At 42.9% G+C, this 27,675-nt stretch overlaps 1 protein-coding gene across 1 annotated transcript in view; it reads left to right on the top strand.

Moving 5' to 3' along the window:
- Positions 1–27,675, top strand: part of LOC126272606 (integrin alpha-PS4-like) — a 493,607-nt gene that overhangs the window by 22,709 nt on the left and 443,223 nt on the right. Inside the window, exons 3-4 of the mRNA XM_049975549.1 lie at positions 3,295–3,377; positions 21,085–21,208. Coding sequence (XP_049831506.1) covers positions 3,295–3,377; positions 21,085–21,208 — 207 coding nt within the window. The remainder of the gene's footprint in view (positions 1–3,294; positions 3,378–21,084; positions 21,209–27,675) is intronic.

The raw sequence follows: 27,675 nt of genomic DNA, 5'->3' as shown, positions 1-27,675 counted from the left end.
GCTGGAGCCACACATGTTCTATCGGAGACACATCTGGTTATATTGCTGGCCACATGAGTACCTTAAGAAAACACAGACACTTCATAAAAACACGTGTCAAGAATGGAAGGGCATTGTCCTGGGGCTTAAATATATTGCCACGTGAGGGATAACGTGAAGACACAGGATGTCCGTAACATCCGTCAGAGTTTCCTCAATCACTACGAGCCGTCACCTGCAGTACACTGAGGCGCCGAAGAAAGTGATGAAGGCATGCGTATTCAAATATAATGATATGTAAATAGGAAGAATACGGCGCTGCCGTCGGCGACGCCTGTGTAAGACAACAGTGTTCGACGCAGTTGTTAAATCCGTTTACTGCTGCTACAATGGCGGGTTATCAAGATTTAAGTGAATTTGAAAATGGTGTTATAGTCGGCGTAGAAGCGGTGGGGCACACCACCTCCGAAGTAGCGATCAAGTTGGGATTTTCCCGCATAAAGATTTCACGATAGTGCCGTGAATATCAGGAATCCGCTAAAACATCAAATCTCCGACATCGCTGCGGCCGGAATAAGAATCTGCAAGAACGGGACCAACGATGACTGAAGAGAATCGTTCAACGTGACAGAAGTGCAATGCTTCCGCAAATTGCTGCGGATTTCAGTGCTGGACTATCAACAAGTGTCAGCATGAGAACTATTCAACGGAACATCATCGATAGGGGCTTTCGGAGCTGAAGGCCGACTCGTGTACCCTTGATGACGGTACGATACAAAGCTATACGTCTGACCTGGGCCCGCAAACACCGGCATTGGGCTGTTGATGACTGGAAATATGTTGCCTGGTCGGACGAGCCTCGTTTCAGATTGTATCTAGCGGATGGACGTGGACGGGTATGGAGACAACATCATGAATCCATAGACCGTGCATATCAAGAGGGGACTGTTCAAATTGGTGGCGCTACAGTCTTGAACCGCGCGACCGCTACGGTCGCAGGTTCGAATACTCCCTCGGGCATGGATGTGAGTGACGTCCTTAGATTAGTCAGGTTTAAGTAGTTCTAAGTTCTAGGGGACTGATGACCTCAGAAGTTACGTCCCATAGTGCTCATAGCCATCTGAGCCAAATTGGTGGAGGCTCTGTCATAGTGCATTTGGAGTGATATTGGACCCCTGATATGTCTAGATACGACTCTGACAGGTGACTCGTACGTAATCATCCTATCTGATTACCTGCACCCATTCATGTCCACTATGCGTTCCGACGGACTTGGACAATTCTAGCAGGACAATGCGATACCCCATACGTCCAGAACTGCTACAGTGTAGCACCATGAACACTCTTACGAGTTTGAACACTTCCGCTGGTCACCAAACTCCCCACACATGAATGTTATTGAGCATATCTGGGATGCCTTGCACCGTGCTGTTCAGAAGAGATCTCCACTCCTTCGTACTCTTAAGGATTTATGGACAGCCCTGCAGGATTCATGGAGTCAGTTCCCTCGACAGGTACTTCAGGCATCAGTCGAATCGATGTCACGTCGTGGTGCGGCACTTCTGCGTGCTCGGAGGGGCCCTGCTCGATATTAGGCAGCTGTAGCAGTTTCTTTGGCTCTTCACTGTAGTACCCAATGGGCTTTGCATACCACGACACCAGGAGTAATACTGCTGTTTTTCTCCGATCGTTGGATCTCTTCCCATGTCACCACTATGCTCTCGGACGATGACAGGCCTAATCCAGGTTGGCGCAAAACCGTGATTCATCCGTGAACACAGTGCGCCGCCGTTCGTCAGCAGTCCATGCTTCCCTCTCACAGCAACACTCCAGACACAGCCGTTTGTGTTGTGGTGTTAACGGTAGCCTACGCTTGGGACGGTAATTGCCTAGTCCGACTAGTGTCTAGCGAATGGTGCGCGATGACACGGAAGATTCAGGGAGCCCATTTCTTGTTCTTGTAAGGCAGACGCAAACGTGACGGGGTTACGATGTGCACAGTACGGCGACCCTCTCTTCTGGTGTCCAGACGTGGTCGACAGGATCCTTGGCGAGGAGTATGCCTGCATTCCCATGCCGTCCAACATCGGGCCACTGTCACTTCCAAATGTCCCACGTAACTAGATATTGCACGATTCAACCAGCCGGCCAAATGGAAACCCACACGCCATGTCTGTGATCAAACGTTTCTCCTCTCGCATTGAGGAGTTTAAGAAATTTAAAGAACTGTTGGTGTCGACCATGAATGTGGATCGCTCACTTTGCTAACTTTTATCGTCTCTTTTCTGAAGGCTGACATTTAAAAGTATTCTATCCATTTATTGGCCTGCGACCCTGTATCTGCATCACTGAAATGCACACGGTAGCAGTGGGTACTGGTTACAGCAACAAGCTCGAATCCTGTTGATGAAACACATTATCGTCGCTAGAGTTTTAACAGTTACGTATTATTCCTGAGAGCCGGTCGGTGTGACAATGTCTTGTGTCTCATAGCTCTCTGCAGTCAGAAGGGATGTTACAATACCGATAGTTTTCAGTTTTTAACATGACGACGTTAAACTTACTACCCCATTGACACTATTCGAGGAGCGGATTATGAGATTACGAAGGCAGTTTCGTGTGAGAGCCGCATCCGTCGAAAAAAATGATGCTCCTGGTAATCTGACATCACCTTGCAATGGCGTACTTACTTACTGTCGAATCGTGTGCATTCGGCTACAACATATCTCAGGCTACGCTGCACAGGCTATCAGCGTATTTAGCAACACCACACTCCCAAGTTGCGTCAGAATGCTTTGAGAAACACTCCACAGATTTGAGGTTGTTTGGGCGCCGGACCTCTTTCCTGTCACTTACCCCCCATCCCACCCCCACTCCACCCAGTTTGTCTCATAGATTCAACTTCCCTCTATCCAACTGTGCACATCGGAGAAGCCATTACGCGTGATGTGCAGATCTTGGATCCAATTCCCACCACAGTTCATGAGTTGTGAATGCGTTCATCGAGATTGCTCCCCGAAATATTCTGTCCCTCGTGGAGTCAGTGCTAAGATACACCGCCGTCGTTATTAAGTCAAAATGTAGGAGAACACTGCTAGAGCCTCGTCTTACGCAATAGTAATTGATCATAGTTCTCTTTATATACGATCCATTCTGTATTCTTTAATTTTCAACAGACCAGTTTTCGACCAAATACGTAAGTAAAGTTGTCATGATTAATGATACAATTTTTTTTGTTTCTGTGATACTGTCTTTGCTGCCAGATACACTGTTAAAATAGATTTCTTGATTGTAATCAGTTTTTGGTTTTGCCAGTTGAGCAGGAACGGGACATACTGAAAGATGACGCTTGGATTGGTAGTGCTGTGGATGTTCAACGGTCCGGTAAAGGAATTGTGGTAAGTTTTGCAAGACTTCTTGTGTGTCTTCCTTAGTAATAGTTCCTTATGACCCCATTTTTTCTGATTTTTATTTAAATTTGTCTTCACCCAAGCATTTTACTGAAGTGATAAAAATGTTGACGAAATTTTAATTTTTAAATTTAAAGTAACGATCATAGCTAATTTATGATGTTATTGTGTGATTTTTTAGTGTGTTAGATCGTAGCAAGATGATTATTGTAACTTCTCAGAAGAACAACGTAATGGCGATTGCATTTTGCTTCATTTATTACCCATTTAGCTTTGTATTTATTTACTTAGGACACACGTTGTATCTGTAAAGAAAATGTGTTTATTGAAGCGTGGTACCTGTTATAATCTTGAGTCTTGGATTTGGTTACGGTCGAGTTGCGGGCACGATTAATTTTCATATTCTCAGCTCGTCGGAAAACACCTCGCGATAAGGGCGCCTCAATTTTAAATTTTTTTATTTGAAATGGTTTATGACAATGTGTGAAAGATTCAGAAACGTGAGATTAAACTGTGATCAGTTTCTTGTAATATGGGGACACAACTTCTATAGACGCCATCTTGCTTTTAGCTGTTTGAGTTTTAATTAATATTGCGATTACGACATTTGTGCCATTTTAAAGCGTAAAATTTTCGACATATAGGTTAACGTTAGGCAGAATTTACGCTGTTATCACTGCGTGACGACAACTTATGTGTCATAAATCTTACGCTTGAAAATGGCACATAAGCTGAGATTGCAGTAGTAAAATAAAACACTAACAGCGAAATGGAAGATGACATGATTTAATAAATTGTGAGTATCTTCCATATAAGACATGAACAAGGTGAAATGTTTAAATTCAAAATTTGTTCACATCGTTTTCATGAACACAAGGGCGAAGAACATTATGTTGTTCATACTGAAACTTATCCTTTAAACAACCACCCAAAAAAAAAAAAGTAATCAGGTGACCGGTACAAATTTGAAGTTTCCTTAAAACTCCCTGTTACAAAGTCTACAGAATTTAGAAATAGATTCACAGGTTTAATAGTCCAAAACTTTTTTTAGCTCTTCATATTCATCAACTGTAGAGTAATAGCAGGTTGGAAAGGGTATTAACTTTAACATACGTTTTTTGGTGATCATATGGTCTTTTCTTAACCTATTAATGGTGACAATTTCCTTTCACCTAATACCAGAATTGAAGACTGTGGTGCAATAACTAGGTAAGTCACTTTTACATACTTTCGAGTAAAATATAAAAGCTCAGCTCACGTTGGAAAACATTTTTCATCGGTCTTGTCTTTTCCCAACCTTTGCATTGGCCACCAGTACATTGTAGTAGGTTATCACATATCCGTACAAAGATTTATTATGGCATCTGTTGGAGTTTTTTAAGAAAATGGGCTTGTCTCTCTCTTCCACAAAACAACTTTTTTTATCAATATGACGTCAAATGAATAAACAAGTAATGAAAGAAACAATTATAAGCACTTTACAGATTGCTCAATGTTATGAAGAATATGAGAATTACAAAAAAATGGATAGAGCATTAAACGTCATACCTGTGGAAAGTTAATAACAATTCATTGAGCTTCTCCCTCTGATGTACTGGATGTAGCATGCTTCTATCACATATCAACTTATTATAAACTTCCATGTCTGACGCGGGCACATACTTCTTGGCAAGCCTTGTGACATCTTTATACTAGTATTTTTCAGATGACATAGCAGAACCACTATACAAAGATTTCCACAGGAAAAAGTCATTGTAGTTGAGGCTTTCTGAATGACGAACACATGATAAATCGCATTACAGCGAAGTACACGTTTGTGTTCAGTGCTGCATTCAAAGAACCCGTATTTTTAAACAGTAAACTTCTCATTATCGTCATTCTTAATGCTGCACCGAAACAGCTTTTTTGAGTGAGGCCAGAAGTCTGTATCTATGTGCACAAGGACGACACTGCAGACATACATGTGTTATGTTCTGCTCCTTTCATATGCTAGACGCTGACAGCTGTTTGGTGGAATGGCAAGAAAAATCACGGACATATCTGGTTCTTACCCCAAACAGCAATCGTCAACAAGTCCATCCCACTCGTTATTCTGAAATTGTTCCATGGACAATTTTCATTCTTGTAACATGTGATCGACCTGTTTTCAAACTATTATGTAGTAAAACCTCAAGTTTGGCCAAAAGTGGACATATCTGATTTCTAACCAATGCCTTCAATTAAAAACAGACAGCTACTGAATTGCCTTCTATCAAGCCCCTTTAAAATTAATGTCCTCATTACATAATTATGAGGACTCTTCTTTTGCTCTAACTGAAAACTGGATAGTAATCACAGTGGGGAATGGAGACTGTAGTGGATGCGAGTTGTTGCATGCTTTTGTTAAGACTGTCAGCTCGTTCATTGCCCCTTACGCCGAGGTGATCCGATATCACTTAAACAAAGCGATTTACGTAGCTCTTTCTATCTCATTGAATGTGACTGGATATCCTGCGATAGACAGTTCACTCTTTTTTGGAAGCTGCCAGTTCAAGGGTGAAAAGAGCATTCATAGTAAATACCAGAATTTTGTCTAGTTTTTGCTCCGTAACATATAATGTGGGCTGTAACATAGGAAATGACTCAGTTGTTTGTACGAAGGTTCGTATGTATAGGATCTGCACTGTAGGATCTGACCTACCCATCAAACGCAACATAGATTGCATCTCCCGCAGCGATGCCTAATGTTGCCGCCTCACCAATGAACACTTTGCCTCAGTCACTCAAAAAGCAATATAATTTATACAGAGTTGAGACTTCCAAGTCACTCGTGGAGACAGTTGCGCTGCTATCTTGATAATCATAGACTGAATAATGAAGCCGAGCTTCAATGGCACTTACAAGGGAACATTCACAGGTGTATGTAAATGATCTTGATGAAATTTTTCGGGTATATAGAGAGATCCAAGTAATACAATACGTATTTTTTAGTTTTTTCCCCAGTTTCCCTTTTAAAGGGTAAAACACACTCCAGAAGGTAATTTGCCATATTAAATGTGGAGTAAATATCGTCGAAACCATAATATATAAAAATGTGTTTTATATAGATGTTGATATGTAATTAAAGTTTAAAAACTATATAATCAACGATTATAATAATTTGAAATTTTGCAAAATACCCAACCACCTTTAATTAATTTTGAAAAATATTACAAAATAAATTAAAGAAACTTTCACCTCACATCCATCCATGTGCAGCGAAGCTAGTTTCTGAAATATCGTTTTTGGAAAATAAGCTATTCACAATGTGCTGTCAGGGTATTTTCAACATACCTAATTAAAATATGTAAAGTCATTATTATTCTAATTATTTATTTTACTTATTATTGTTTAATGGTTTAAACTGTCATTTTAAGTTATATATTAATTTTTTGTGTTTTTAGGTTAGAGTTTCACATATATGTTTTTGTTAATTGAAAATAATAAGTAAATCATAATGATAGTACATATTCATTACAATAATGATAATCTTTAAAGAGATGCTTATAAACAAATTTCATGAGGATTTTAAATTGAGGTGGGTATTGCTCTAAATATCCTGATTTGTACTAGGCATATATCAGTATGTTGGAAAACTTTGGCGAAGAGAAGAGAATTGATTACTTACTAGTTACTCCTGCCTGATAGCATTGAATCTCAAGTGGGGATTGACTTCATAATAATCCAGCAGAATTAGATCTGAAAAGCTTGTCACAAAGTTCTTCCAACATCGTAAGCCATATATGTTCCAATTGCTGTATCTGTCTTGGAGGCCCTTTGGAATCACTGAATCAACAATTCCTTGGGGACAGGTATGTTGCACAGAACGTTTTCTTCACACTGACCACTCCCTTTTCATAGTTTTAAAACAAAATTATGGAGAGTTTGGACTGAGAACTCGAGAATCGTTGTTTTTCTTTCTCAGTACAAGTGAAAAATTTTATTATTATTGGATTCTTCGCGTGGTCGATGTGAAATAATCATTTCGAGTCTCGTAGCTGAGAACAAGGAATTTGTTCCCCTTGTGATCCCAAAAGGCTACCAGGACCGCTACAGCTGTTGGACATGTATATAATTTGATGATGGAAGTACTTTGTGAGAAAATATTCAGATCTAGTTCTGCTGAATGGTTATTATTTCAATCTCGACTTGAGAAATAACGTAATCAAAGTTCTGTCACCAGTACATAACCCATTCTCTTTGCGAAGATTGTACTGAAATATGCTGGATACAAACCAGGATATTTAGAGGATCGCCTGCCACAATGTGCGAATCCTAATGAATTTTATTTTATATTACGTTCTATGTCATGTGTACTATATGAAGGAATTTCTTTCATTTCATGTGCATGATGTAAATAAGCTATGTTTTACGTATTTCTTTACAGAATATCATTATTGCAATGATTTTGTATCGTAATAACAAGTTACTTATTATTTTCAGTTGACAAAGTACGCATATGTGATATAGTAAACGAAAAAAACAAAAAAGGATTTAATATACACTCCTGGAAATGGAAAAAAGAACACATTGACACCGGTGTGTCAGACCCACCATACTTGCTCCGGACACTGCGAGAGGGCTGTACAAGCAATGATCACACGCACGGCACAGCGGACACACCAGGAACCACGGTGTTGGCCGTCGAATGGCGCTAGCTGCGCAGCATTTGTGCACCGCCGCCGTCAGTGTAAGCCAGTTTGCCGTGGCATACGGAGCTCCATCGGAGTCTTTAACACTGGTAGCATCCCGCGACAGCGTGGACGTTAACCGTATGTGCAGTTGACGGACTTTGAGCGAGGGCGTATAGTGGGCATGCGGGAGGCTGGGTGGACGTACCGCCGAATTGCTCAACACGTGGGGCGTGAGGTCTCCACAGTACATCGATGTTGTCGTCAGTGGTCAGCGGAAGGTGCACGTGCCCGTCGACCTGGGACCGGACCGCAGCGACGCACGGATGCACGCCAAGACCGTAGGATCCTACGCAGTGCAGTAGGGGACCGCACCGCCACTTCCCAGCAAATTAGGGACACTGTTGCTCCTGGGGTATCGGCGAGGACCATTCGCAACCGTCTCCATGAAGCTGGGCTACGGTCCCGCACACCGTTAGGCCGTCTTCCGCTCACGCCTCAACATCGTGCAGCCCGCCTCCAGTGGTGTCGCGACAGGCGTGAATGGAGGGACGAATGGAGACGTGTCGTCTTCAGCGATGAGAGTCGCTTCTGCCTTGGTGCCAATGATGGTCGTATGCGTGTTTGGCGCCGTGCAGGTGAGCGCCACAATCAGGACTGCATACGACCGAGGCACACAGGGCCAACACCCGGCATCATGGTGTGGGGAGCGATCTCCTACACTGGCCGTACACCTCTGGTGATCGTCGAGGGGACACTGAATAGTGCACGGTACATCCAAACCGTCATCGAACCCATCGTACTACCATTCCTAGACCGGCAAGGGAACTTGCTGTTCCAACAGGACAATGCACGTCCGCATGTATCCCGTGCCACCCAACGTGCTCTAGAAGGTGTAAGTCAACTAATCTGGCCAGCAAGATCTCCGGATCTGTCCCCCATTGAGCATGTTTGGGATTGGATGAAGCGTCGTCTCACGCGGTCTGCACGTCCAGCACGAACGCTGGTCCAAGTGAGGCGCCAGGTGGAAATGGCATGGCAAGCCGTTCCACAGGACTACATCCAGCATCTCTACGAATGTCTCGATGGGAGAATAGCAGCCTGCATTGTTGCGAAAGGTGGATATACACTGTACTAGTGCCGACATTGTTCATGCTCTGTTGCCTGTGTCTATGTGCCTGTGGTTCTGTCAGTGTGATCATGTGATGTATCTGACCCCAGGAATGTGTCAATAAAGTTTCCCCTTCCTGGGACAATGAATTCACGGTGTTCTTATTTCAATTTCCAGGAGTGTATAAAATATCAATTTAAAACATAAAACAAGCATAAATCAAACGAATAATTAAAATAATATTGAAATTTTAGATATTTTAATTAGGTATATTGACAATCTACATCTACATATATACTCCGCAATCCACCCAACGGTGTGTGGCGGAGGGCGTTTTACGTGCCTCCCTTTCCTGTTCCAGTCGTGTATGGTTCGCGGAAAGAACGACTGTCTGAAAGCCTCCGCGCGCGCTCTAATCTCTCTAATTTTACAATAGTGATCTCCTCCGTAGGTATAAGTAGGGGGAAGCAATACATTCCATACTTCATCCAGAAACGCACCCTCTCGAAACCTGGACAGCAAGCTACACCGCGATGCAGAGCGCCTCTCTTGCAGAGTCTGCCACTTGAGTTTGCTAAACACCTCCGTAACGCTATCACGGTTACCAAATAGCCCTGTGACGAAACGCGCCGCCCTTCTTTGGATCTTCTCTATCTCCTCCGTCAACCCGATCTGGTACGGATCCCACACTGATGAGCAATACTCAAGTATAGGTCGAACGAGTGTTTTGTAAGCCACCTCCTTTGTTGATGGACTACATTTTCTAAGTACTCTCCCAATGAATCTCAACCTGGTACCGGCCTTATCAAGAATTAATTTTATATGATCATTCTACTTCAAATCGTTCCTCACGAGTACTCCCAGATATTTTACAGAAGTAACTGCTACCAGTGTTTGTTCCGCTACCATATAATCATACAATAAAGGATCCTTCTTTCTATGTATTTGCAATACATTACATTTGTCTATGTTAAGGGTCAGTTGCCACTCCCTGCACCAAGTGCCTATCCTCTGCAGATCTTCCTGCATTTCGCTACAATTTTCTAATGCTGCAACTTCTCTGTATACGACAGCATCACCCGCGAAAAGCCGCATGGAACTTCCGACACTATCTACTTGGCCATTTATATATATTGTGAAAAGCAATGCTCCCATTACACTCCCCTGTGGCACGCCAGAGGTTACTTTAACGTCTGTAGATGTCTCTCCATTGATAACAACATGCTGTGTTCTGTTTGCTAAAAACTCTTCAATCCAACCACACAGCTGCTCCGATATTCCGTAGGCTCTTACATTCTTTATCAGGCGACAGTGCGGAACTGTATCGAACGCCTTCCGGAAGTCTAGGAAAATAGCATCTACCTGGGAGCCTGTATCTAATATTTTCTGGGTCTCATGAACAAATAAAGCGAGTTGGGTCTCACACGATCGCTGTTTCCGGAATCCATGTTGATTCCTACAGAGTAGATTCTGGGCTTCCAAAAACGACATGATACTCGAGTAAACACATGTTCTAAAATTCTACAACAGATCGACGTCAGAGATATAGGTCTATAGTTTTGCGCATCTGCTCGACGACCCTTCTTGAAGACTGGGACTACCTGTGCTCCTTTCCAATCATTTGGAACCTTCCGTTCCTCTAGAGACTTGCGGTACACGGCTGTTAAATGGCGAGCAAGTTCTTTCGCGTACTCTGTGTAGAATCGAATTGGTATCCCGTCAGGTCCAGTGGACTTTCCTGTGTTGAGTGATTCCAGTTCCTTTTATATTCCTTGGACACCTATTTCGATGTCAGCCATTTTTTCGTTTGTGCGAGGATTTAGAGAAGGAACTGCAGTGCGGTCTTCCTCTGTGAAACAGCTTTGGAAAAAGGTGTTTAGTATTTCAGCTTCACGCGTATCATCCTCTGTTTCAATGCCATCATCATACCGGAGTGTGTGGATATACTTACTGATTTAACGTAAGACCAGAACTTCCTAGGATTTTCTGTCAAGTCGGTACATAGAATTTTACTTTCGAATTCACTGAACGCTTCACGCATAGCCCTCCTTACGCTAACTTTGACATCGTTTAGCTTCTGTTTGTCTGAGAGGTTTTGGCTGAGTTTAAACTTGGAGTGAAGCTCTCTTTGCTTTCGCAGAAGTTTCCTAACTTTGTTGTTGTACCACGGTGGGATTTTCCCGTCCCTCACAGATTTACTCGGCACGTACCTGTCTAAAACGCATTTTACGATTGCCATGAACTTGTTCCATAAACACTCAACATTGTCAGTGTCGGAACAGAAACTTTCGTTTTGATCTGTTAGGTAGTCTGAAATCTGCCTTCCATTACTCTTGCTAAACAGATAAACCTTCCTCCCTTTTTTAATATTCCTATTAACTTCCATATTCAGGGATGCTACAACGGCCTTATGATCACTGATTCCATGTTCTGCACATACAGTGTCGAAAAGTTCGGGTCTGTTTGTTATCAGTAGGTCCAGGATGTTATCTCCACGAGTCGGTTCTCTGTTTAATTGCTCGAGGTAATTTTCGGATAGTGCACTCAGTATAATGTCACTCGATGCTCTGTTCCTACCACCCGTCCTAAACAACTGAGTGTCCCAATCTATATCTGGTAAATTGAAATCTTCACCTAAGACTATAACATTCTGAGAAAATTTATGTGCGATGTATTCCAAATTTTCTCTCAGTTGTTCTGCCACTACTGCTGCTGAGTCGGGAGGTCGGTAAAAGGAGCCAATTATTAACCTAGCTCGGTTGTTGAGTGTAACCTCCACCGATAATAATTCACAGGAACTATCCACTTTTACTTCACTACAGGATAAACTACTACTAACAGCGACGAACACGCCACCACCGATTACATGCAATCTATCCTTTCTAAACACCGTCTGTGCCTTTGTAAAAATTTCGGCAGAATTTATCTCTGAATTCAGCCAGCTTTCTGTACCTATAACGATTTCAGCTTCGGTGCTTTCTATCAGCGCTTGAAGTTCCGGTACTTTACCAATGCAGCTTCGACAGTTTACAATTACAATACCGATTGCTGCTTGGTCCCCGCATGTCCTGACTTTGCCCCTCACCCTTTGAGGCTGTTGCTCTTTCTGTACTTGCTCGATGCCATCTAACCTAAAAAACCGCCCAGTCCACGTCACACAACCCTGCTAACCGTGTAGCCGCTTGCTGCGTGTAGTGGACTCCTGACCTATCCAGCGGAACCCGAAACCCCATCACCCTATGGCGCAAGTCGAAGAATCTGCAGCCCACACGGTCGCAGAACCATCTCAGCCTCTGATTCAGACCCTCCACTCGGCTCTGTACCAAAGGTCCGCAGTCAGTCCTGTCGACGATGCTGCAGATGGTGAGCTCTGCTCTCATCCCGCTAGCAAGACTGGCAGTCTTCACCAAATCAGATATCCGCCGGAAGCCAGAGAGGATTTCCTCCGATCCATAGCGACATACATCATTGGTACCGACATGAGCGACCACCTGCAGATGGGTGCACCCTGTACCCTTCATGACATCCGGAAGGACCCTTTCCACATCTGGAATGACTCCTCCCAGTATGCACACGGAGTGCATATTGGTTTTCTTCCCCTCTCTTGCTGCCATATCCCTTAGGGGCCCCATTACGCGCCTGAATTTTGGAGCTCCCAACTACCAGTAAGCCCACCCTCTGCGACCGCCCGGATCTTGCAGACTGAGGGGCAACCTCTGGAACAGAACAAGCAGCCATGTCCGGCCGATGATCAGTATCAGCCTGAGACAGAGCCTGAAACTGGATCGTCAGACAAACTGGAGAGGCCTTCCGTCCCTCCGGAATGTCTTTCGCCCCTGCCACACCTCAAGACGACTTCCCACTCTACCACAGGTGAGGGATCAGCCTCAATGTGGGCAGTATCCCAGGCAACCACAGTCGAAGTCCGATCGGGGGATGCGTGGGACGAGCTGGCCGTCCCCGACAAACCCCCATCCGGACCCCCACAGTGATGCCCATTGGCAACAGCCTGAAACTGTGTGACCGAAGCTAACACTGCCTGAAGCTGGGAGCGAAGGGATGCCAACTCAGCCTGCATCCGAACACAGCAGTTGCAGTCCCTATCCATGCTAAAAACTGTTGTGCAAAGAACGTCTGAACTAATCTACAGAGAGCACAAACAAATCGACACAAAATTTAAACGGTTATTAAAATACAAGATTGTCTAGTAAATGCAGTAATGCTGCTACTTGCGCACTGCTGACACACTGCTCGGCGGCGGAAGGAGACTACGCGATTTTACACTACTCAGGTACTAAAACGCGTTGCTACAACTTTCAAATGCTATAATACGCCCGAAATTTATGAATTAAACAACTGTTGTTGTTGTGGTCTTCAGTCCTGAGACTGGTTTGATGCAGCTCTCCATGATAATCTATCCTATGCAAGCTTCTTAATCTCTCTCTGCAACCTACATCCTTCTCAATCTGCTTAGTGTATTCATCTCATGGTCTCCCTCTACGATTTTTACTCTCCACGCTGCCCTCCAATACTAAATTGGTGATCCCTTGATGCCTCAGAACATGTCCTACCAACCGATCCCTTCTTCTGGTCAAGTTGTGCAACAAACTTCTCTTCTCCCCAATCCTATTCAATACTTCCTCATTAGTTATGTGATCTACCCATCTAATCTTCAGTATTCTTCTGTAGCACCACATTTCGAAAGCTTCTATTCTCTTCTTGTCCAAACTATTTATCGTCCATGTTTCACTTCCATACATGGCTACACTCCATACAAATACTTTCAGAAAGAACTTCCTGACACTCAAATCTATACTCGATGTTAACAAATTTCTCTTCTTCAGAAACGCTTTCCTTGCCATTGCAGTCTACATTTTATATCCTCTCTACTTCGACTATCATCAGTTATTTTGCTCCCCATATAGCAAAACTCCTTTACTACTTTAAGTGTCTCATTTTCTAATCTGATTCCCTCAGCATCCCCCGACTTAATTCGAATACATCCCATTATCCTCGTTTTGCTTTTGTTGATGTTCATCCTATATACTCCTTTCAAGACACTGTCCATTCCGTTCAACTGCTCTTCCAAATCCTTTCCTGTCTCTGTCAGAATTACAATGTCATCGGCAAACCTCAAAGTTTTTATTTCTTCTCCATGGATTTTAATACCTACTCCGAATTTTTCTTTTGTTTCCTTCACTGCTTGCTCAATATACAGATTGAATAACATCGGTGAGAGACTACAACCCTGTCTCACTCCCTTTCCAACCACTGCTTCATGTCCCTCAACTCTTATAACTGCCATCTGGTTTCTGTACAAATTGTAAATAGCCTTTCGGTCCCTGTATTTTACCCCTGCCACCTTCAGAATTTGAAAGAGAGTATTCCAGTCAACATTGTCAAAGGCTTTCTCTAAGTCTACAAAAGCTAGAAACATAGGTTTGCCCTTCCTTAATCTTTCTTCTAAGATAAGTCGTAGGTTCAGTATTGCCTCACCTTTTCCAACATTTCTACGGAATCCAAACTTATCTTGCCCAAGGTCGGCTTCTATCAGTTTTTCCATTTGTCTGTAAAGAATTCACATTAGTATTTTGCAGCTGTGACTTATTAAACTGATAGTTTGGTAATTTTCACATCTGTCAACACCCGCTTTCTTTGGGATTGGAATTATTATATTCTTCTTGAAGTCTGAGGGTATTTCGCCAGTCTCATACATCTTGTTCACCAGCTGGTAGAGTTTTGTCAGGACTGGCTCTCCCAAGGCCGTCAGTAGTTCCAATGGAATGTTGTCTACTCCGGTAGCCTTGTTTCGACTCAGGTCTTTCAGTGCTCTGTCAAACTCTTCACACAGTATCGTATCTCCCATTTCATCTTCATCTACATCCTCTTCCATTTCCATAATATTGTCCTCAAGTACATCGCCCTTGTATAGACCCTCTATATACTCCTTCCACCTTTCTGCTTTCCCTTCTTTGCTTAGAAATGGGTTTCCATCTGAGCTCTTGATGTTCATACAAGTGGTTCTCTTCTCTCCAAAGGTCTCTTTAATTTTCCTGTAGGCAGTATCTATCTTACCCCTAGTGAGATAAGCCTAAACATCCCTACATTTGTCTTCTAGCCATGCCTGCTTAGCCATTTTGCACTTCCTGTCGAACTCATTTTTGAGACGTTTGTATTCCTTTTTGCCTGCTTCATTTACTGCATTTTTATATTTTCTCCTTTCATCAATTAAATCCAATATTTCTTCTGTTACCCAAGGATTTCTACTAGCCCTTGTCTTTTTACCTACTTGATCCTCTGCTGCCTTCACTACTTCATCCCTCAAAGCTACCCATTCTTCTTCTACTGTATTTCTTTCCCCCATTCCTGTGAATTGTTCCCTTATGGTCTCTGTATAACCTCTGGTTCTTTCAGTTTATCCAGGTCCCATTTCCTTAAATTCCCACCTTTTTGCAATTTCTTCAGTTTTAATCTGCAGTTCATACCCAATAGATTGTGGTCAGATTCCACATCTGCACCTGGAAATGTCTTACAATTTAAAATCTGGTTCCTGAATCTCTGTCTTGCCATTATATAATCTATCTGAAACCTGTCAGTATCTACAGGCTTCTTCCATGTATACAGTTTTCTTTTATGATTCTTGAACCAAGTGTTAGCTATGATTAAGTTGTGCTCTGTGCAAAATTCTACCAGGCGGCTTCCTCTTTCATTTCTTAGCCCCAATCCATATTCACCTACTACGTTTCCTTCTCTACCTTTTACTACTTCCGAATTCCAGTCACCCATGACTATTAAATTTTCGTCGCCCTTCACTATCTGAATAATTTCTTTTATTTCATCATACATTTCTTCAATTTCTTCGTCATCTGCAGAGCTAGTTGGCATATAAACTTGTACTACTGTAGTAGGTGTGGGCTTCGTATCTATCTTGGCCACAATAATGCGTTCACTATGCTGTTTGTAGTAGCTTGCCCGCATTCCTATTTTCCTATTCATTATTAAACCTACTCCTGCATTACCCCTATTTGATTTTGTGTTTATAACCCTGTAGTCACCTGACCAGAAGTCTTGTTCCTCCTGCCACCGAACTTCATTAATTCCCACTATATCTAACTTTAACCTATCCATTTCCCTTTTTAAATTTTCTAACCTACCTGCCCGATTAAGGGATCTGACATTCCACGCTCCGATCCGTAGAACGCCAGTTTTCTTTCTCCTGATAACGGCATCCTCTTGAGTAGTCCCCGCCCGGAGATACGAACGGGGGACTATTTTGCCTCCGGAATATTTTACCCAAGAGGACGCCATCATCATCTAATCATACAGTAAAGCTGCATGCCCTCGGGAAAAATTACGGCTGTAGTTTCCCCTTGCTTTCAGGCTTTCGCAGTACCAGCACAGCAAGGCCGTTTTGGTTATTGTTACAAGGTCAGATCAGTCAATCATCCAGACTGTTACCCTTGCATCTACTGAAAAGGCTGCTGCCCCTCTTCAAGAACCACACGTTTGTCTGGCCTCTCAACAGATACCCCTCCATTGTGGTTGCACCTACGGTACGGCTATTTGTATTGCTGAGGCACGCAAGCCTCCCTACCTACGGCAAGGTCCATGGTTCATGGGGGAAGAATTGAACTATACAAGTACCAAAAACACGCAAAGAAATTAAGAACTAAACTATGTAACAAATAAGTGAGCTAGGAGTATACGACTTTCTGCTGGGAACTGCTTATCCAACGGCGGCAGGGAGCACACTGGCTGTGACCAACCGACACTTTAATACTTGACAGCACATTGCCTACAGCTTATTTTCCAAAAATGGTATTTGTGGAACAGCTTTGTTACACATGCATGGATGTTACATGTAGGCTTCTTTTAATTTATGGTGTAACAAAAGTTTCCATTTTTCAAAATTTCTTAATGGTGATGAGTATTATTCAAAATTGATAATTATTGCATAAGTTGATTATACAGTTTTCAAGAACATAATTACATTTTAACAGTTTTATGAAAACATTTTTTTATGTCTTACGGTTTTGAAGGTATTTCCTCCAAACCTAATATGCCAAAGAATTCAGGGTGCGTTTTACGCCTTTAAAGTGAAACTGGGTAAAAACTAAAATAATGTATTGCGTTATTTTTCCCCTGTGTATACCCGCCAAATCATCAAGCTCGTTTATTTACACCTGGGAATGGTCTCTTGTTAGTTAGCGCCATATTTCCCCAGTATATATTGGACCGGAAAATGTTCCGCGACATTACTATGTGATACAATGTTGATAACAGTGGTCTGCGTTTATTCTTGCAAAATACTTTATCCTCCACAAGGTCCTGGGAATTAGATCTTTTTCTCAACATGTGTTTTGAACTTAGAAGTTTCCCTCTAACACATGAGTGGTGGGATAGCCAGTAACGGAAATCAGTGTTGTGTTAATGTAACCCCCACAGACGCGCAGAATGTCGGATTGAAAGTAACCTAAAACTTTCAGTTCAGAAGACGAGGCAGAGTCATATAGCAAGCAGCAATTTTCCATCTTGATACAGGTTAAAACCCTGTAAAGAAGTAAGAAAGCCCTACAGTGTACTGTCGAAAAAGTCATCGACTTTACCCGGTATACACACGAACAAATACACATTCGCGTACACTAGGCTTCAGATTTTATGTTTGTGACATATCATTCCAGAATTGAGTTCAAAATAGTTCCCATCACCCAGCTGTGAGCAAGATTCTCAGGAGGTTTCCCTTGGTTGTAGGGTAAATGTTAGAACTGGAAATCCCCACCCAAATATTCCTTCCTCTGCCCCATTACCAGCTCAGTCTGGTATTTTGCTGAAACTTCCCAGACTGTACTGTGGATCCTTACTCGAACAGGCAGCAATACATATAGAGGTAGGGAATAAAAACTGAAATGATCGTAAGGCGTTACTGGCAGGGAGATCCTAACTGGGGCTGTTGGTCCGCCTGGGACAAGTCTTTTTATTTGACGCCACTTCGCCAACTTGCGCTTCGGGATGGTGATAAAATGGTGATGAGGACATCAAGACATTACAAAACCCAACTCCGAGCGGCGGACAACGTCTCCGACCTGGACAGGAACGGAATTCATGACCCCATCATCTTGAATGGAAATGCTAACTACTAGACCATGAGCTCAGAACACGGAATGAAACGTAATAATAAAAGAAGAGTGTTGCAGGATGTATTCACCAGCCAGTATAAGAGAGGCTTTTTGAATGTTAATATTTATGAGGACTGTGGTTAGAGCTCTTCAAAATTTCTCTGTCATGAAAGTCGAGCGTCAAGTCTAAGGACTCAACGATGTTATGGTGGTATATTTGTAAGGATATTACAACTGGTGTTAACCTGACCCTGGCGCAATTGTCCAACTGACATTCCTCTATCGTTTAAAGTACATTTACCTCTGGAATACTTTTCTAAATACAGCTGAGGGCTCTGTCCTCGTGTTTACTTTTCGATTAAATCACGAAGTCACCTGCGTAGTTTAAGAAGATGACAGGATACAGTAATCGTTTGCAAGTGTCCACAAAATGTGGGTTAAAAAGTTGCGGGCTAAAAGATCTCCCTGTGGTTAGCCTTTGTACAGGCTTCTGATAACCATCCGATCACAAACCATGCTTGTTCTTATATGTTTTCAGCACCAGATAATCATTTTTGATGGTGTACCCTTATGAGACAATATCTGTCGAAGAGTGGGAACTACGACGTTGCCACAGGCTGCAGCTCTGCAAAAACTAACAGATAAGATCAGCTGCACGTTTATTGAACTACGATTTATACGGAAACTACTCTGTTATGAAGGTTGTTGTTGTGTCCTAGAGACCATTCCAGTCTGTTATGAGTAATGTTGCATATAAACTACCAGAGACAAGAGATTAAGAAATGAGGCGAAAGGAGTTCGCAGAAGCTGGATGCTTATCAGCTTTGGGCACAGGCACAGAGCTGAGTAGCTGTTCGGGCACAAATGTGTTTTCTAAGAAAAAATCGTTGAGCAGCAGTAGAAGTATAGCTTTCACTTAGCTAGAAAGGTGGAAGATCATGAAAGTAGCCTACGTAAACTTATCCTTTCCAGGGACTGTATCTTTTTTCTTATGAAAGTTATCAACTGACTTTAATTCTGTCTTCCTTTTATCAGTAAGTTTAGTTTCTGTTGAATTATTGTTTTCATGTCTTCTGTATGTTGTCATGATGCAAGATACACAAGCTCGAGGTTCTCTTATTGTAACGGTGCATCAACTGAACAGGCACTGACGATTTTATCTGGTTGGTAGTCTCTGAATTTGATATGACGGTTGATAAATATACCGCAACATTCACAGAGTAACTGGCGAGCCAGAACACAATGCCATAACGCTACAGAAAAAGTGGACTGCGTCGTTGTTTTATAGGTGAGTCACTAAACATTCTGCTTAACAAGATATGGTAAGGGGCTACATTGTTTGAAATGGAAAGTTTTACACCATTGATGTCTTACCGAACAAACTGATTCTCCACTGTTTCCATATTTTTAGGGTATCTTGATTTTAGTTTCATCCTGAAGCGAGTTTATTTTCAGTACAGAAAAAACCATTCCTACACATGGAGAATGGTGTGAGTAAATAATGACTACTGGCTTTTTCTAAAGTTAAAGGAACTTTTCAGGTGGAGATCGCAACATCAAGAAAGGTCGAATCATTGACATGAGATATGGGAGAATCATACCGACAGATCGCACAGACGCTTGGCTTGCGCAATGAATGCAGAACGAATGATAGCGAGGTGGTGTCATGACAACACTGTGGCAAGAAGTCTAGACACGTGTCCTTTCAGGACAACACGTCGAGAAGATCGTACGATTCACGACTGGCTGTGACGAATGGACGAAGGTCAACAGATGAAATCTGGGTGGAGGTTATGGGTAGAGTGTCATCACGAACCTGCTGGATCGGTTTACTGAAGATGGGTTCAGATCTCGAATTGCTACACGTCGTTCACCACTGACGCCATAGGACAAATAAAATATACTTGAATTGTGTGGAGGCAGGGTCAATTGGGCCATTGAGAAGCAATCCGTGATGTTCATCAATGAGTATCGCTTCTGTTTGTGGTGATCAGATCGACAGCAACACGTCCTTAGACGACCTGATGGAAGGTCACTGGAAGTCGCGATTCTTGAGTCCCATACCCCTCCAGCTCCTGGAATCATGGCTTGGGGAGCTAGTCGATATGACTGCAGGACTGATTTGGTAATTGTTGAAGGGAGGCTGACTGCTCGCCAGTATAAGGCACGAATGGTAAACACTGTTGTGATACCTTTCGTGAGCAGGGTACCAAATCGTAAATTCTAGCAGGATAATACAAGCCATCACATTGTAGTTTGCACTACAAAGACTTGAGATGTGTAAGATGCCTTTCTGGGCTGCGCGATACATTCATTCGCAGCCCAAAATTGTTGTACGTACCTGATGGGAACATGTATGCATGCATTCATACCAGCCTCCAGCCAGCGCTCTTTTTCTGGCAACAAATTCCTCTCGATGACATTCAAAAGCTGTTTTGCTTGCACGCCAAAAGAAATAGAAGAGTGTATTCATGCCAATGGTGGGCACATCTCATACTGATGTTGATGGTGGGCATCATTTCCGAATGGAATGAAAGTTTAATCACTTAATACTCGTTAATCACGAACCTTTCCACAATGTTTGATGAATTGTGGAAGGGTGCTTCATGGTGTAACACTATATCCATTTCTGTTAATGTATGAAGGTGCTAATCATGCTTTTTTTGTCTCTTTTGATGTCTCAAGGAGTCGTCGTCAACACTTGGGGTACGGAAATGCGCGGAAACTCCCCAGCACATACAGTGTGGTCACTTTTGCGCCATACAGCATGATGGCTTCTGTAGCCAGCCCTCTTAGTTGTTGTGATGTGTTGTGTGCAGGTGTGCGGCAGTCTGCTGTCGAGCAACCACTCGCACAACAACCGCTGGGTGAACGGCGGCTGCTACTGGAAGCCCGACGCGGAAGCCGAGCGCGCAGACCTGCTCGTGCCGCTCACGGACGGTGGTGAGTCGAGCTGTGGCACTCTACGAGTCAGCCCTTTCGTCCTACTGTTTATCACACAATACGTGACTTCTTAAGTCATAATCATTATTGCAGATACTAATGGTAATAATGATTCTCGCAGTTACTGAAAAAATAATAACTATGTAAGTCCGCAATATTTCGTGGCCTTTATCATCAGAGGCAAAGCATTAGGTCGTTAGGCAGTGTCATATTCGTCTTCAATTTATTCTCACACAATCGACATTGCGAACCCTCTGATGGGCAATTCTTCAAGATATCTCGGTGTCCCTAGTTAGATAAACACTACTGAGCATTCGGGTTACTGGGGACACCTGCAGACCATGAAGAGGGTCCCAGCAGAGGGGTCAAAACGTCGGTTTGGTAAGAAGATATTGAAGAAGAACATGACCCAATCTAACATTGTGTAAGATTGCCCGCCCGGTTAGCCATTCGGTGTAACGCACTGCTTTCCGGGCAGGAAGGCATGCCGGTCCTCGGCACGAATCCGTCCGGCGTATTAGTGTCGAGGTCCGTTGTACCGGCCAGTCTTTGGATGGTTTATAAGGCGATTTTTCATCTCCCTCGGCGAATGCTGGATGGGTCCCCTTATTCCGCCTCAGTTACACTATGTCGGCGACTGCTCCACAAACAATGTTTCCACGTACGCGTGCACCGTAATTACTCTACCACGGAAACATTTGGGGATTACACGCGTCTGGTGTGAGACGCTCCCAGGGGAGTCCACTGGGGGACTAACCGCACAATAACCCGGGGTACAGTGTGGGGCGGAGGTGGGGTGAGTGGACTGCTGTAGCCTGTTGTGGGATTATGAACTACTGAGCGCTGCGGCGGGGACGAAGCCTCTCCATCTCTTCTAGGTCCCCAGTTCCATACAATAAATGTATAAGATTCTACTTTCAAAATAATAACACTTCACACATAACATTAATCCTATCGAAGATAAAGATTTCCTGAATTTAAAAATATAATAGGCAATTTTAACATTTCTGCTCATATAAGAGGACTAATGCATACTTACTGTTCTTGTCCATTTCTTTTATAAACGACAACAATACAATGATACCTAAACAAGATTGTCCGCCAATGAACGACAGCAGGGCGATTCTAGAAATCCGTCAAGGATGGTGGGGCTAATGGCGAGGGGGTAAAGGAAGGGAGGAGGTTTGGGGGAATGGAATATCGCTTAACAAAAGGAGAGTTGGGGTCCTCCACCGACAACTTGGTAAAATTTGGTGTTGCCGAAAGTAGTTCCTTGTAACTGTTTTGGAGTTCAGAGTAAAAACGTGTCTACAGAAAGTGAGTGCCCGAGAAAATAATACGATTTGACCCAGATGTCCGGCGGTTTCGAAGTTTTTGTCTGGGGTCAGCAATTTAAGTGTTGGTAGGCATAACCGGCACATTTAGCTTTCTTGATTATTGTAAGTGGTACTGATACATTAATATACATCCAATGTATATTAATAAATAATAAGACGCCTATTTTAAGTTAAATGATATTTATTGGTTTAGATAGTAATCTATTTGCCACTTTTATTCTTTTGTTATAATGTGTTTGAAATACATTGCAACCTATATTGCTACATAATTATAAAAAAAGATTGGATCTGTTGAAGTAATACATTCGCTGATTTCTGAAGTAATTTTATATCATACTCCATTGGCCGGGGGGGGGGGGGGAGAGACTATAGCTCTGGTAGCCCCCCTCCCCTTGCCACCGCCCCTGAATGACAGAGTCATCCGTGTGGGATGTAACTCGCTTTAGTGGTAGTCTGCCCTTCCCAGTCTTTGAGCGGACGCACAGAGCGACCACCAACTCGTACTACAGCTTCAGCTGAGGAGGTGGGCGTTGTAGTACTGATCATGGGAACATTTCCTCCGAACACGCAGACACAAACAAAATGTGCAAATTAGGACTTTACACTAACCAAAAACTAATGTTGTTGGTTATTGTGGTCTTCAGTCCAAAGATTGGTTTGATGCAGCTCTCCACCCAAGGCTTCCCTGAGCAAGTCTCCATGTACGCATGACTACTGCAACCAATGTCCATATGAAATTGCCAGGTATGCTTGGGCCTCTAGTATCCCTCTGCATCTCGACGCTTCCTTCCATCAAACTGACGATTTCCTGACACCTCAGGGCGTATCCTATCAACCGAAAACTTCTTCTAGCCTAACAGTGCCGTAATTTTTGTTTTGTTTTCCTCAATTCGATCCCGTACCTCCTCATTACTTATATGACCTACCCATCTAATCTTCAGCAATCATCTTTAGCGCCACATTTCAAAAGCTTCTATTCTCTTCTTGTCTGAAATCCTTATCGTACGCGTTTCCTATCCGCGCAAGTCGACACTCAAGACAAATATCTTAACACTTAAATTCATGTTCGATGTTAACAAATCCCTTTGTTTTAGAAACGCTTTTCTTGCTATAGTCAATCTACATCTTATAGTCTCTCTAGTTCTATCATTGTAATTAATTTTGCTGTCAAAACGGCGCCGGCCGAAGTGGCCGAGCGGTTCTAGGCGCTTCAGTCTGGAACCGCGCAACCGCTACGGTCGCAGGTTCGAATCCTGCCTCGGGCATGGATGTGTGTGATGTCCTTAGGTTAGTTAGGTTTAAGTAGTTCTAAGTTCCAGGGGACTGATGACCTCAGATGGTGAGTCCCATAGCGCTCAGAGCCATTTGCTCGTTTTTTTTTTTGGTCAAAACGGCAAAATGACCTCAGATGGTGAGTCCCATAGTGCTCAGAGCCATTTGCCCGTTTTTTTTGGTCGAAACGGCAAAATTCATCTATTACCTTTAGGGTCCGATTTCCTAACCTAATTTCCTCGGCACCGCCTTATTTAATTCTACTACATTCCATTTACCTTATTTTACTTTTTTATACTCATCTCACAACACACCTATATAAATCCAATTTCTTTTATAAGTTAGTATTACTTGTATCCCATTCTTTGTATCTTTCCTTATAGCCTACGCTGTTTAACTTCTACGTTCATTCACATCCCGAAAAACGTAATGCCATGTGCATTAAACATCCCTTCTGATACACTTGAGTTCACCAAACAGTAAAATTAAATGTGTTTGAGCTGAATGGAATGCTGATCAGCAATGAACCCACGTTAACGATGAACAAAATAGAAATGAAAGTAATGAAGAGTAGTGGGAGGCAGAAGAACATGTCGCTAACATTTGAGAGATCACAGGAAGTGCTAACTAGAAAGTGACATCACACTACGAGTAGAAGGATAAGGTGTGGAAGATGTTATTACTTCATTGCCGCAAGAGAAAAACGAAAAAAACAGTATTCGAAATGAAACTTCCTGGCAGATTAAAACTGTGTGCCGGACCGAGACTCGATCTCGGGACCTTTGCCTTTCGCGGACAAGTGCTCTACCGACTGAGCTACCCACGCAGGAGAACTGTGAAGTTTGGAAGGTAGGAAACGAGGTACTGGCGGAATTAAAGCCGTGAGGACATGGCGTGAGTCGTGCTTGGGTAGCTCAGCCCGCCTGGTTAGCCGCGCGGTCTATATCAGAAGGTTAGCTTCCCTCTGTAATAAAAAAAAAAAACTGAGTTAAAAGATCAACAACGAACTTAAATGTCTTACGACGTCCGCCCCAAGCAGATGCAACGAACAAAACGGAACAAATTGAGATTTAAAAAAAATTATAAAAAAAATGCGCTGCTCACCGAGCAGGAAGGCGTGCCGGTCCCTGGCACGAATCCGCCCGACGGACTAGTGTCAAGGTCGGGTGTGCCGGCCAGCCTGTCGATGGTTTTCCTTCTGCATCCTACTAGAAATACCCTTCCCCCATTCGTGTTTTTGTGAGTTGATGCACACACGTTAGTCCCGTATAGTGTAGTTTCTTCACATTTTCGATGGGGGGGGGGGGGGGGGGGGGGTGTGGTTACATATAGTTAGGAAGGCAACGCCTGAAGAGGTAAGAGTGTAGAGGTAGGAAAAAAAGAAAAGAGTGCTAATAAGTTGCTTCTAAAAACAAAAACGGCGTTTAGGGCTCGGATTCTTACGCCAGAGGTCTCGTGTTGGATTCCTCCTCTGGCACTTTTTTTTTCTTCTGTTTCATTTTCTTTGGTTATTCCACTAATTATTCAGACAGTTTCCCAAACCTAAACTGTCTTTAACAAATTAGTTCCAGTAAACAAAAAAAAAACAAAAAAAAAACAAAAAAAACAAGTCGGTAGAGCACTTGCCCGCGAAAGGCAAAGGTCCCAAGTTCGAGTCTTGGTCTGGCACACAGTTTTAATCTGCCAGGAAGTTTCATATCAGCGCACACTCCGCTGCAGAGTGAAAACTTCATTCTAAAAATATTCCAAATATCTAATGGCTTTAAATATTGGTCTACAATTAATTTTTAGGGTGCTCAACAAAGGTGGGTGGGTGGCACCGAAGTTTTTTTCCGAACTGGGGGGTTTTAGAAGGACCCCTTTGGAGTTTTATACACACTTGTGTCAATGTCGCATCTCTCTGCGATCTCTCCACAGGAGGGTGCGAAACAAGAGTGCCCTTAAAAAGCATAAGTACCCTTTGCAGCTTCGTATCGCGTTCAAATTTTGTCGAATGGTTTTTAATGGTTCCGCCCTGTACACCAGAGCAAAAATTGCGGTCGTATTACTCTCCAAACGGGTACGATCACATTCATTGGGGTTGCCGGCTCACAATTTCCTTAGAGGCGGGTTGAATCGCCTGAGAAGTTCCAGCAGTGTTCAAGGTTGTTAAGAACACGCCCTGTTGCTCATCTTACTATGACCTGTCGCTTTCGACCGTGAAATGTGTAAGAATCAACGCCCCAAGAAAATGTCATTGACGCCCTTTATGTCCACCAAGGCGTTTTCGTGTCGATTCCAAGCGGCAGTGTGTCTGAAATGCCTTCCTCGCCCACCCTTAAGAAAACCGCTTGATTTGAACGCTGCGCGCCACCTGTTGTGACGTCCATCGCAGTGGCAACAAAGGAAGGGGTGAAATGCAGGCAAGAGGGGGTGCGACGACCTTCCCATCGCATGACACGTCCAAGTTAGTGCTGGGCAGAATCGTGGTGACATTTGGTGCCAAAGTGACACCATTAACCAACCGTACATCTAAAATGAACTTCTGAGCTCTGGCCTTTTCTTCACGCGTGTCGATACCTTGCTGCTTGAAACGTCGCTGAGCCCAAGGGTGACGTCTAAGGGCGCCACACTTTTTCACCAGCACAGAGAAAGTCCGTTGGCACCTTTGAGCCAAATTTCAAACTTACACGTCGCAATGGAAAAGAGTTAAGGCATTTCGAAGTTGTGGTCCTTCAATTGTGTTGCACAGTGTAGTTACCTTAGCACCGGATAGAGCTGTGAGGGGAACGGTTGCGTGGACAGGCAGAGGTATGATCAAGTACAAAGTTTTGTTTATTTTTGATACAGTCAGTTTTTATAACACAATCATAACCGGTTTTGGCCTACGATGACGATCTTCAGATGCTATGGGCGGCAGCTGATGAACAAATGTTCATGATCGTTTGTTCACCTAGTGCCGTCCATAGCATTTGTAGATGACCTCTGGGGCCGAAAATGGTTGTGATTGTGTCATAAAAAAGCGACAGTGTCAAAAATAAACAAAATTTTCTAATAAGCCAAACGACGTCCTCTTAAAAGGAATGTTAAACGAATAAGTAATGCTGGTTATTGAGGAATATGGGTGTGCCAGGCAAGCGGAGACTGTGGCAAGTTGATGTTTTTAATAAATTAGTTTTGGAGGTAGTGTGTCTTTCTATCCAGTAGAATGGCCTTTTGTATTTTACGACAATCACAATTATTTCGCCAATTTGAAAGGTTAATGTGAAAGTGTTATCTGGACCCAGTATTGTGGCATTTACTTTGATCATGCGATGCGTTGACAATACTAATAAAAACTGAATACATTTTTATGTCTATAAGAGAGTAAATTAATTAATTAAATATTGATGTATACTTCTTATTGAACGGTAATTAATTGAAGGACTGCTGTGCCGCAAATTAATACAACACTAGATTAAAGTTTCTAACTAAGTTTTTCTACTTCAATGTTTGATTATCCTCACCCTCCATGTGTAACGTTTGCAACACTCTATCCAGTCTTCTCGTGGAGGATCAACTTAGAATCATCACATGACGGACACTTCTCTGTACCTGTTTTGAAAGTTCGTCTCAGTTTAAATATTCTAGTTATACATTATGCGCTTGACTGTACCAACATCGGTTTTGATGGGTGAGCTTATTAAAACATTTACACTTTGCGTACTGTGACTTTTCATATTTTTTACACATGGACTTCATTTAGACAGTGGCTTAAAATTGAAAATACGACGGCACTGTTTTGAGTTCATGGCAGTATAATTTATTAAAGGTTCTGATTCTTTATTTTGCTATATCTGATGTTCATCACAAGTTTCATGCAGTCTGGCCTTTAGGTGC

Source organism: Schistocerca gregaria, chromosome 5 (assembly GCF_023897955.1).
Source record: "Schistocerca gregaria isolate iqSchGreg1 chromosome 5, iqSchGreg1.2, whole genome shotgun sequence".
In the NCBI taxonomy this organism is placed as follows: Eukaryota; Metazoa; Arthropoda; class Insecta; order Orthoptera; family Acrididae; genus Schistocerca; species Schistocerca gregaria.
This window is presented reverse-complemented; position numbering and strand designations above follow the sequence as displayed.